Raw genomic sequence first — 12,002 nt, 5'->3', positions numbered from 1 at the left:
GAAGAAGAAGAAGAAGAAGAAGAAGAAGAAGAAGAAGAGAAGAAGAAGAAGAAGAAGAAGAAGAAGAAGAAGAAGAAGAAGAAGAAATAGAAACTAATAATAAGAAAAACAATTTACAATTACATTAAAACTAAACCTATTCCCAGTCCCACCCAAATGTCCATCCCACCCCCCAACAAAGAAAAACACACACACAAAAACCCCATAATTTAAAATGCCACAGATAAAAATAAATTTAAAGGAGGAGCCCTCTCTGCTGAGCTACAGTCCTCTACAGCAGCTACAGTCCTTGTGAAGCCCATCCTTTTGTTGTTGTTGTTATTGTTATTGTTGTTGATAATGATGATGTCACCATAAATTTGTTCTTCTGTGAACTTTCTGAAAACAATTTGAAAACTATATAACTAGGTAGAGCAACAAGGATACCTACCCCAGGGGCAGCATAGACTCAAAGGTTATGTATTATATTTCCATTTTTTAAAATAATATTGAAATTCACACACACACACAAAAATCAGAAAACAATAACAAGTGGCTTTTGCATGAAAGTGTTGTCCCAGGAACAAATGCTTGTCCAATATGGAAATATTTCTTCCACTTTAAGTGATTAAGGGGGGGAACTACACTGAAGCAGAGTTAGGGTTGTGTTCAGTTCAGTTTTATTTGGAGTAACACATTAAAATCAATCACCCCAATTTATGTTTATTACTTTTAAGGTGTCACTTCTAAGTAGGACTTACCATGCATACAACACAAACATTTTACATTCCCAGTGATATTAATAATAACTCACAATTTGAATTCGATATATTATACAATGCTAAAATGCAATACAGTGAAAATAAAGCGGGAAATGAAATAAGTTTTATGTTAAATTATTCCATAATTTAACACGAGTAAGCAGCAGGGTTATCAGTGAAAAGGAAGCATGGTGTTCTTGCTTGAAATCTTCCAGTAAAACAGCTTCCCCAGGGCAGCTTTGACATCCTTATTCCTCATGCTGTAGATTACTGGGTTCATCATTGGAGGAACCACAGAATATATCACAGCAAGCATCTGGTCCAGCTTGTATGACGAGATGGAGGCTGGCATGAGATAAGTAAAAAGAATGGTGCCAACTAAGACAGAGAGAACAATGAGGTGGGGAATGCAAGTGGAGAAGGCTTTTTGCCTGTTTGCCATGGACTGCATGCTCAACACTGTGCTGAAGATCTGCACATAGGTCAAGACGATGAACACAAAGCAGCCAATACCTAATGCGCAACTGAAGAGCAGTGTCCAAATTTCATTGAGGTATGAATCAGCACATGAGATCTTCATTAGGTGTGGGATTTCACAAAAGAACTGATTGATAACGTTGGAACAGAAGGGCAGTGAAAAAATAGTGCCAGTATGCACAGCAGCATTAAGCAAACCTGCCATCCACGATCCGCCTGCCAGTTGGATGCATCTTCCCCACTTCATCACAGACGCATAATGCAGTGGGTGGCAGATGGCCACATATCGGTCATAGGCCATGACCGTGAGGAGGAACACATCCGATGACAGGAAAAAAACAAAGGAAAGCATTTGTGTCACGCATTCAGAATATGAAATCAGTGTTGAGTTCATGAGCGCATTGGCCATTGATTTGGGAATAATGACAGAGGTGGAGCCAAGTTCTCCTATCGATAAATTGACAAGGAAGAAATACATTGGGGTCTGAAGGTTGGTGTTGAGGGCTACTAGAATTATGAGAATCAGATTTCCTGTAAGTATAACCAGATACATTGCTGAGAAGATTGCAAACTGTAAAAGTTGAAACTCTCGTTGGTTAGAAAATCCCAGAAGCAGGAAATCATTGATTATTGTTATATTAGACATTACTTCTCCCTCATGCTCAAGAGGTACAGTAGCACAGATTACCAGTCATCAGAAGCCAGGAATTGAAACCTATAGAATGGGGGGGGGGTACCATTAATCTTCATAGATATTAACTTATATTGTCTGAACATTCAATACAGCATTTCTTTAAAGTGTGTTCTCACTACAAAATAGCAACATCAGAATAGTCAGGTATACTCCCAAGAAGATCACAAAGTGCAAAATTTGCCATTCTTGGTCCCTCAAAATTTCCAGTAGTAGAAAATTATTAATGTTCATTCTAAAGTCTTATTTTTTCATTAATGTTAGAATTATATTTACTGCCATGTATGATATTTTTTATTACTTTATTGTTAAATGAATGATATCACAATTTCAGTTTTCCCAATGTAGCTTTTTACTGGATCCAAACACATTTTGCGTCAACAGAAAGGCACTTCCACTAATAAGTCCCCAACCACCTGAAGCCAACTTGAGTTTCTTCACATTGCATTTCTAAGGGTCCTTCAGTACAGAGAGTTCAGTGGTTTGCAGTGAGGAAAGCAACCTAGGAAAGTCCTACTGTACAGGCACAGATCTCCTCACACTTCCCTGGTTTCAGACTTTAGTCTTTAAAACAATATTCAGACATTAGGTTGATAGAATGCCTGTTGTGTTTTGGTGCTCAGAAAATACCCTGAAGCTAAACTGGTTTCACTATGAACACTACCTGGAAGGCAGAGTGTCACTGAACCATATGTTGGCCACCCAGAGATCTTTTCAAAGGCAAAAGGTTAATAAATAAATAAAATAGCAAAGGCATGGGACCCATGTTGTGAGGAGCCCCTTCCACAAAGTGGCTTCTCAAGGGTCACAGAAAAGGAGAATGGAAGGAGTTGAAACATTTCTTCTGGAAACCTATTCATTTTATTTCTTGAGGATCCAAGTCAATACAATTCTTGTGAGTTTACTTTACCATATTGTCCTAAGCTGCAAGTGATTCCTCAAACTCCTGACTCACTAGCTATTATCTCTGTTCCCATTCTTGCCTCATCAGTCTAATATGCAATGTATCAGCTTCGGAAAGAAATAGCATAAATCCCATGCTGTGTACAGGGTTTAAAAGAACAGTAGAAGAAGTTGTTCGGAGAGGGGGAGTATATCTGGTGAGGGACACATCATGCTCTTTTCTGGGGTAGTTTCTCCACCTTTGGTCCCCACCATGCACTCAGCTCTCACCTGTGGCTCCTAGAAGCTGTCTCCTCACATTTCATGCCAGTATGAGAGATCCATCGCAGTCTCTTCTCTGTTGGATTCACAGCTCCTTTTGCTTCACAGGTGCATGTTAGAAGAAAAGGTTATTTAAAGAAGCACTGAGAGAGGCAGATGAATGTGATAGTGGAAGTATATTCGTTGCTAAAGATTAGCTCCCTCTTTCTCTTAATAGCATGGCACTAACAGCCCACAGCCACTGCCAAAAAAACAGAAGCAAAAGACCAAAGTTTACAGTCTAAGGCTCTCTCTCATCATGAATTGCTGATACTGCCTACTTTTCTCATACTGTCTTTCTCATGCTGCATGCACAGTGAGACCCAGGCAAGGATTCCACTTCTGTTTCTTATCATACCCACATGGAATGGGGGCAGGGGAACTGCAGTGTTTAAGTAATTAAGGGAATTAATTCAACAGTGACATTTTTGCAGAGGCTGATGCAATGGCAGCTCCTAAGAATCCTTGCTAGGCACTGGGGAAATCCGTTCACCATTAGGGAAGCATTGATAGGCAAAACACCACCGTTAGTAGACAGGATCCCTCAAATTGTGGATAACCATATAATTGCAGCATGCATACACTACATGTCCAGCATATGGAAGAGTCCTACTTAAAAGCAGTTCCCACTCATCCTATATATCTCCCCACGGAGGCTGACACTTCATGCAAGCTTATGCCACAATAAATTTCTGAATGTTAAAAGTGCCAAGAGGTTTTTGTGGGTGTGTGGGCAGACAAGATGCTCCTTGACCATGAAAATTATACACCATTATACCGGTGCGGGACTTGATATTAATGGAAAAGATTCACTCACAAGTTTGAAAACCAAAGAAATAACACAAATCAGAAAAGTTTTTTAAAACATGTTTCTGCTTTATTTGCTATTCAACTTCAAAAGAACATGGCTATAGCCCACCAGTCATGAAAACATTTTGGAAGGTATTTGTATTTGAAAGAGAAATATTCATATCTGAAAAGCACTGGGACTGTTCTCAGTGGAAGGCTCTTTTTTTCCCTTTCTTGTGTTTATTATGTAAATGATAGATGAACCTCTTTAAAAAGACAATGAAAAACTCACACTAACTCTGTTTTGGTTCAACTTTAGGCACTGCACGTGTCTACCAATGTTCTTTCTTCAAGCAGAGCACTGTGATCTTTTTTTAAGCTATGGGGGCACATCATGACCTCACACAGGTGCACTACAATCCTGTTACAGATGCAGCCAAAGGCAGCTCTGAAACCCCCCAGACAAATCCAGCCAACTAGCCATATGTCATGTCATGCTATGTCATTCCCCACCATTGTCTAAGACCCAGAATAAAATGGAGGTTCCTCACATCCCTGGCTGGTGAGCAGAGTTCAGTTTCATAGGCCACAAATTGTGTGCAGAGCAGGTCTGATATATGTATGTCATGCAGCCAGATTTCTAGCACACCAGAAGATAGAAGAGTATACAGCTGGTTTAAAAACTATATTTTGATTATATGAAGGTATTACATTGTACTCAATATATATAGCATAAACTACACCAATAAAGATAAAAAGAGGTGCCCTACAATCCTGTTGCAGATACAGCCAAAGGCAGCTCTGAAACCCCCAAGCAAGTAATGTTAGAGAATAGAAATATAAATCTGAAAGCAGAACACCAGTTGGGGAAAAAATCTGTTTCAACGGCACAGTCTTTTTCACTTCTGTCAAACAGGAGACTGTCCCCTCTGGGGCACCATAGCTTTGCATCTAGCTCAATACTTCATTTTGCTACAAGACTCTGTCTGGCATACTGCCCTGAATGGCAACCAACTTGTGTCCAGCCTGATGTTTTCTTTATTCACAAGAGACAGTTGTGTGTGCTGCCCCTATACTAATATTAGCTATGTGAAAAATAGTCTCCTGATTAGTGTCATTTGCATTAGTCCGAAGGTTTAAAATCCCCAGTTCATCCATGCAGACTTTCTTCACCTCCTTCCCAGATGGCTTCAACTGTTCCTGTTTGTTTGTTTTTGCTTGCTTGCTTACTTGCTTGCTTGCTTGCAGTATGGACATTTTCAGGATAAACCTATTGACTGTCTGCCCAGACACTTACTATAGTAGGTGGTATTTGATGGAAGAAATGTGCCTTGTACGGATGTCTCAGACAGAAATTCATCATCTACATCTGTAGCAAGGGATTGGGAAACTGGCTAACCTGTAGAATTCTTGCCTGGAGATTCTCTACAAATTGTGATTGTGGCAGGGAAGCAGAGTGCCTTAAACAGATGTGTTCAGGCAAAAATTCATCATGCCTACATGAAGCATGTGACTGAGGAAGCTGCTGCACCTGTTGAATGCCTCCTCCCCCATCCCAAAAGCCAGGGCAAAGTATGGATGCATGGAACCAAGTTTGCAAGCAAGCATAACAGACAACCCTTGACAAAGTATTCCCTGCTTAAATGGTGTGAACATTAAGGTACCTTAAATTTCCATTTCCTTGATATTTTAAGCAGGGGTAGAAATGGCAAACACCTCAAATCACATGTGGCAGTGCTGGTGGTGGTTTTTAAACTATGAAACTGATTTATTGTTTGGAAGTTTCTGGTAAAACAGCTTCCGCAGGGCAGTTTTGACATCCTTATTCCTCATGCTGTAAATTAATGGGTTCATCATTGGAGGAAGCACTGAGTATATCACAACAAGCACTTCATCCAGATTAAATGAAGGGGTGGTGGTTGGCATGACATAGGCAAAGAGACTTGTACTAAGTAAGAGAGAGACAACAGTGAGGTGGGGAATGCAGGTAGAGAACGCTTTCTGTCTACTTGCTTTCGAGGACATTCTCAGCACTGCAGTAAAGATCTGAACATAGGATGTGACAATGAGCACAAAGCAGCCAAGACCTAAGGCTGAACTAAAGAAAAGGGGCCACATTTCATTCAAGTACGAATTAGCACATGAGATCTTCATCAGGTGTGGGATTTCACAGAAGAACTGAGTGATGATGTTGGAGCAGAAGGGCAGTAAAAAAATGGTACCTGTGTGCAGAGCAGCATTAAGGAAGCCTGCTGCCCATGCCCCACCTGCCAGCTGAACACACCTTCCCCACTTCATCACAGAGGTATAGTGCAGTGGGTGACAGATGGCCACATACCGGTCATAGGCCATGACAGCGAGGAGGAAAATATCTGATGACATGAAGAAGAGGAACAATAGCATTTGTGCAACACATTCAGAATAAGAAATACGTGTTGTGTTCATCAGGGCATTAGCTATTGATCTGGGAATGGTGACGGTTGTGGATCCAAGGTCAACAATTGATAAGTTGACAAGGAAGAAATACATCGGGGTCTGAAGGTGGGTAGTTCTAGCTACCAGAATGATGATGAGAAAGTTTCCAATGAGAATTGCCATGTACATTGCTGTGAAGACTGCAAGGCGTAAGATCTGGTGTTCCCTTTGCTCTGAAAATCCCAGAAGCAGGAAATCTCTTACGATGGTTACATTAGACATGTCTTCTCAGTCTGTTGGGGGAATAAGAGAGACTATTATAAAAATTTTACTATTGCAAGAAAATGTTTCCATCCAATACTTAAACAAACAGGCTTATTGGAGCAGAACAAAGGCATATCTAGCAATGACCAACCCAATACCTATTGGAAGTCCACATGCAGGTCACAAGCACAATACCATTGTACCACTCATGTTCTTCAGCAACTGGTATTCAGAGACACATATGTTCCATCATTTCTCTGATGAAAATAGTGACATCCTATTTAATAATAGTAATAATATTTATACTACGCCCATCTGACTGGGTTGCCCCAGCCACTCTGGACTGCTTCCCTCATATATAAAAACATATATAAAAATATAATAGAACAGTAAACATTTTTTTAAAACTTCCCTATACAGGGCTTCCTTCAGATGTCTCCTAAAGGTTGTATAGTTCCTTATCTCCTTGACTGGTGGTCACATAACTCCAAGCCCTCCAACATTTCTCCAATAAAAATAGGGACGTCTTAAGGGAAATTGGGACATTCCAGGATCAAACTGTCCCAGAAACTGGGGCAGCTTCTGTAAATCCAGGACTGTCCCTGGAAAATAGGGACACTTGGAAGGTCTGGAGACATATTCCATCTTAATGATATTTTTAGGGACAACTGTAATGTAGAGAGTGCAGCATGCTGACCATTTGTGTAAAATAAAAATAAAAATCCCTACACTTAACATCACAGCTACATAACAAACAGTTTGACCCTCAATTTTCACATATCCCTTCCTTCTGAAATCTCCACTTTGTGTAGAGCAGCCTGAAAACCCTTACCACATCTACTCAGAAGTATGTCAATAGGGCTTATTCCCTGGTAAGTTGCTCCATTTATCCCTCAAATGAGTATTTTCCTTAAAACTAGGAATGATTTGCTTTATATTCAGAAGCAGTATAGATCTGACTGCCAGAATGAAACAAGAGGGAATAGCCATGCCTTTCATAGTGTCTGTGTGCATTTCTCATCTGCATCAAGCTTGTTTGAGGCAGAGGAGAGACACTATGCTGAGCTGCAGCCATCACTGCTCTGACCCACCATCACTGTTCATATGCACCCACTCTCTGTCTCTCTTTCCAACTATCTGCCTCTTATCTTAAGGATGATATATCTATATTTTCTATTAAACACTGGTTCTATCTAATATGTTGTTAAATCAATGTGATCAATGACAGGCTGCATATCAACATTAGTTGGACTCCACATGCGATATATTCTACTAAGGTTTACTCAAAGCAGACTCACTGGACTTCTCTGCGACCCATCCCCTCTGCAGGGAGGTGGGACCAATTCGGATGGTCCGCCCCCACCACTTAATGGATCCAAATGGTTTCCAGAGAGTGGTAGGGGATGCTTTATCCCATGTTGATGGCCTTTCAGCTGATTCCCTGGTGGCCCGCTGGAATGTGGAGTTAACCAGGGCTATTGACTGTTTGGCTCCGAAGCGCCCTCTCCGATTGCATGGAGCCCGGACAGCCCCGTGGTTTTCCACGGATCTGAGGGCAATGAAACAATCGTTGAGACAGCTAGAGCGCCGGTGGCGGATAACTCATTCCGAATCTGACCGGACACAGGTTAGAGCTCAACGTCGAGCCTACCAAGTGGCGATAGCGACGGCGAAGAAGAATTTCTTCACCGCCTCTATTGCATCTGCAGAAAACAGCAGCAGGAGACTTTTTCAGGTGGTTCACAATTTAGTGGAACCACCTGCAACATCGGGGCCCAGTACGGGCCACATGTTCTCCTGCAATGATTTTGCAAAGTTTTTTGCAGATAAAATCGCTCAGATTCGGGAAGAAGTAGACTCCACCGTGGGAGCAGGACCGGGGCGGGAGAGTGCTAGAGTTCTGTCTAGTCAAGTTGAGTGGGATCAATTCCAATCTGTTACCTCCGAGGATGTGGACAGGCTGCTTGGACGAGTGAAACCAACCACCTGTCTCCTGGATCCTTGCCCATCCTGGCTTATAAAAGCTAGCCGGGAAGGACTGGGCGATGGGCTTTGTGGGGTGGTGAATGCTTCCCTCCGTGAGGGAGCCTTCCCAGACCCGCTGAAAGAGGCGGTTATTAAACCGCTTCTTAAAAAACCATCTTTAGATGCGGCCACGATGGCCAACTATCGCCCAGTCTCAAATCTTCCATTCTTGGGCAAGGTGATTGAGCGAGCGGTTGCTGAACAACTCCAGGCACGCCTGGAAGAAGCGGACCATTTGGATCCCTTCCAGTCGGGATTCAGGCCTCATCATGGGACTGAAACTGCCTTGGTCGCACTGGTTGATGATCTCCGGCGGGCTAGGGACAAAGGTGAGAGCTGTTTCCTAGTTCTGCTGGATCTCTCAGCGGCGTTTGATACCATCGACCATAACATCCTTCTGGACCATCTTGAGGGGCTGGGAGCTGGGGGCACTGTCATACAGTGGTTCCGCTCCTTCCTCCTGGGCCGTGTTCAGAAAGTGGTGGTGGGGGATGAGTGTTCAGACCCCTGGGCTCTCACTTGTGGGGTGCCTCAGGGTTCTGTCCTCTCCCCCATGCTTTTCAACATTTACATGCAGCCGCTGGGAGAGATCATCAGGAGGTTTGGGCTGGGTGTTCATCAGTATGCGGATGATACCCAGCTCTACCTCTCTTTTAAATCAGAACCAGTGAGGGCGGTAAAGGTCCTGTGTGAGTGTCTGGAGGCGGTTGGAGGATGGATGGCGGCTAACAGATTGAGGTTGAATCCTGACAAGACAGAAGTACTGGTTTTGGGGGACAGGAGGCGGGCAGGTGTGGAGGATTCCCTGGTCCTGAATGGGGTAACTGTGCCCCTGAAGGACCAGGTGCGCAGCCTGGGAGTCATTTTGGACTCACAGCTGTCCAGGTCAAATCTGTGTCCAGGGCAGCTGTTTACCAGCTCCATCTGGTACGTAGGCTGAGACCCTATCTGCCTGCGGACTGTCTCGCCAGAGCGGTGCATGCTCTGGTTATCTCCTGCTTGGACTACTGCAATGCACTCTACGTGGGGCTACCTTTGAAGGTGACTCGGAAACTACAACTAATCCAGAATGCGGCAGCTAGACTGGTAACTGGGAGCGGCCGCCGAGACCATATAACACCGGTCTTGAAAGACCTACATTGGCTCCCAGTATGTTTCCGAGCACAATTCAAAGTGTTGGTGCTGACCTTTAAAGCCCTAAACGGCCTCGGTCCAGTATACCTGAAGGAGCGTCTCCACCCCCATCATTCTGCCCGGATGCTGAGGTCCAGCGCCGAGGGCCTTCTGGCGGTTCCCTCATTGCGAGAAGCAAAGCTACAGGGAACCAGGCAGAGGGCCTTCTCGGTAGTGGCGCCCGTCCTGTGGAACGCCCTTCCAGCAGATGTCAAAGCGATAAACAACTACCTGACATTCAGAAGACATCTTAAGGCAGCCCTGTTCAGGGAAGTTTTTAACGTGTGATTTTACTGTATTTTTGGTTTTTATGGAAGCCGCCCAGAGTGGCTGGGGAGGCCCAGCCAGATGGGCGCGGTATAAATAATAAATTATTATTATTATTATTATTATTATTATTATTATTATTATTATTGAACTCAATTGACCTAATTTAGTCATCCCACTCATTTCAACAGGCCATCTTAGAGCAGGACTAATTTAGGCTTGCCATATTTCCAGAGGTAAAAATCCGAACACCTGATAGCCCATCCGCCGCCACCAAAGCCAGTGTCACCCACACCAGAGCCAAAGCCCGGATTGCCTGCACCAGAGCCCCAGCTGGAACCATAGCTGCCTGAGCACAAAAAAACCCAAATGCCATACATTTTAAAGTGTAAGATTACCCTGGATGGGCATGTAAGACACCAAAGCCAGGATCCAACTAAGGTTATACAGTAAGCAAAGGTAGCCTTAGTGACCCATGAGAAAAATCCATATTACGGCAATAACTAAGATGAACGAAAATTTCACAAAATAGTTGCATTCAAGTCTCACTGTAACCACAGTCCCATTTAGCTGTGACTATTTTAAACCTTGTGATTTCAATAGATTTAAATGACTTGTTTCTGCTGGATCAGAAATCTCACCAATAGTCGTTTGGCAAATATCGCACCATGGAGAGCTGGACAGAAACAGCTTAGGATGCCTAAGAAAGGAAAACATGCTTAGCAGAGGTATGTCTTGCTAACCATTACTATCCCCACAATATTTACACAATACATGAGGCCATGCTGAGGCATGAAAGGAAATTGCATGGTAGATGTCACATGGAGCATGCTGTCTCCTTGGTTGTAGTTTGCAAACCCCACAAATAACATGCCTTCTGTATCCCTCAAGATTCTCTTGACTTAAATATTTACAGCTATAATTCTCTGTTTCTTACCCCTTGACATTTAGAAATGGAATGAAGGATTGCTAAAAATTTTTGAAACAAGGGTGCAGTGAAGGGGAGGCATGGGGAAGTCATGTGTTGTTTATGAATGTTTTTATTTGTGTGTTTTTTGTTTATGAAAATTAATAAAAATTATTTAAAAAAAAAATAACATGCCTTCTGAGAACAGGCACTCACTAGGGGAAAAAGAGTAAAAATACAATGTCGGCTTAGTGCACTTAGGTCAGAAGAAGATCAAAGTGCATGATGGGGGGATAACAAAGGGATTAGATCCACACCGTACCTTTTTGTATAGTGTGGATCTGGTTTGATTTAGAAGTGAGGGAGTTTCTTTTGGGGAGGGGGAATCAGAAACAGACCCATACAGAAATACAAAAATAAAATGAAATACTGGAGCAAAGGAAACCAAAGAATGAGGAGGGAGGGGGAGAGGGAGAGAGAGGGGGAGAGAGAGAGAGATTTGATAAGTTTAAAATGTTTTTCCTTACAAATATTTTCCAGCTGGATGCTGAAAATTCTCCCCTGAATCTTAAATTGCCATATAACATGATATTTATCACTTTTTCCACCCACCCACTCATTCAATTGTCCTTTCATCTACCATTCATCATTCAGGGAAGCAACCAGAATGTCCATATTTACTTCATGTACTTACATTTAGCTTCCTGTTTCTTTGAGGTTTGAAGGAAGCGACCTGTCATTCTTCAAGCATAAGCTGTGTGCCCTGCTGGGTACAAGCAGAACTAGAAGTGCTAAGGGGATGTGAGCAAGGGGATATAAAGTGTAAGAATGGTTCCTAGGGATTAATCAACTGAAAGTTCTGTGCATCTCTGCAGCAAAGCCCCAGAGACAAAACAGCGTCACTCTTACATGCCCCTTTCAAAGCATTTTTTATCATACATGGTTCTTTTTTAAAAAAAAAAAAAGAATCATTTATGATTTTCAGGTTTATACATTTCAATAATTTTACAATCATTTTAACATTTCATTTTTTTAATGAATATTTATTGAA

At 42.5% G+C, this 12,002-nt stretch overlaps 2 protein-coding genes across 2 annotated transcripts; both read right to left on the bottom strand.

Moving 5' to 3' along the window:
- Positions 1-756: 756 nt before the first annotated feature.
- LOC309327088 (olfactory receptor 14C36-like) lies at positions 757-1,863 on the bottom strand (the record flags this gene model as incomplete). The annotated part of the gene is made up of 1 exon (XM_081836158.1): positions 757-1,863. One exon carries the CDS (start codon positions 1,861-1,863, stop codon positions 913-915), a length of 951 nt encoding a protein of 316 aa, XP_081692284.1. The 3' UTR covers positions 757-912.
- A 2,126-nt stretch (positions 1,864-3,989) lies between these two features.
- On the bottom strand, positions 3,990-11,743 carry LOC309327089 (olfactory receptor 14I1-like). Its single transcript, XM_081836159.1, has 2 exons — positions 11,646-11,743; positions 3,990-6,608 (listed from the first exon to the last, which is right to left on the bottom strand). The coding sequence occupies exon 2, from the start codon at positions 6,595-6,597 to the stop codon at positions 5,656-5,658; it is 942 nt and encodes a 313-aa protein (XP_081692285.1). The 5' UTR covers positions 6,598-6,608; positions 11,646-11,743; the 3' UTR covers positions 3,990-5,655.
- Between the last annotated feature and the right edge of the window lie 259 nt (positions 11,744-12,002).

This window comes from Podarcis erhardii, assembly GCF_964252035.2.
Source record: "Podarcis erhardii genome assembly, chromosome: 13".
Classification (NCBI taxonomy): Eukaryota; Metazoa; Chordata; class Lepidosauria; order Squamata; family Lacertidae; genus Podarcis; species Podarcis erhardii.
The sequence above is the reverse complement of the archived record's forward strand: the minus strand, read 5'-3'. Positions and strand labels throughout refer to the sequence as shown.

Coding starts and splice junctions, on each gene's coding strand:
- LOC309327089 (XM_081836159.1), bottom strand. CDS start 6,597: ATGTCTAATGTAACCATCGTAAGAGATTTCCTGCTTCTGGGATTTTCA.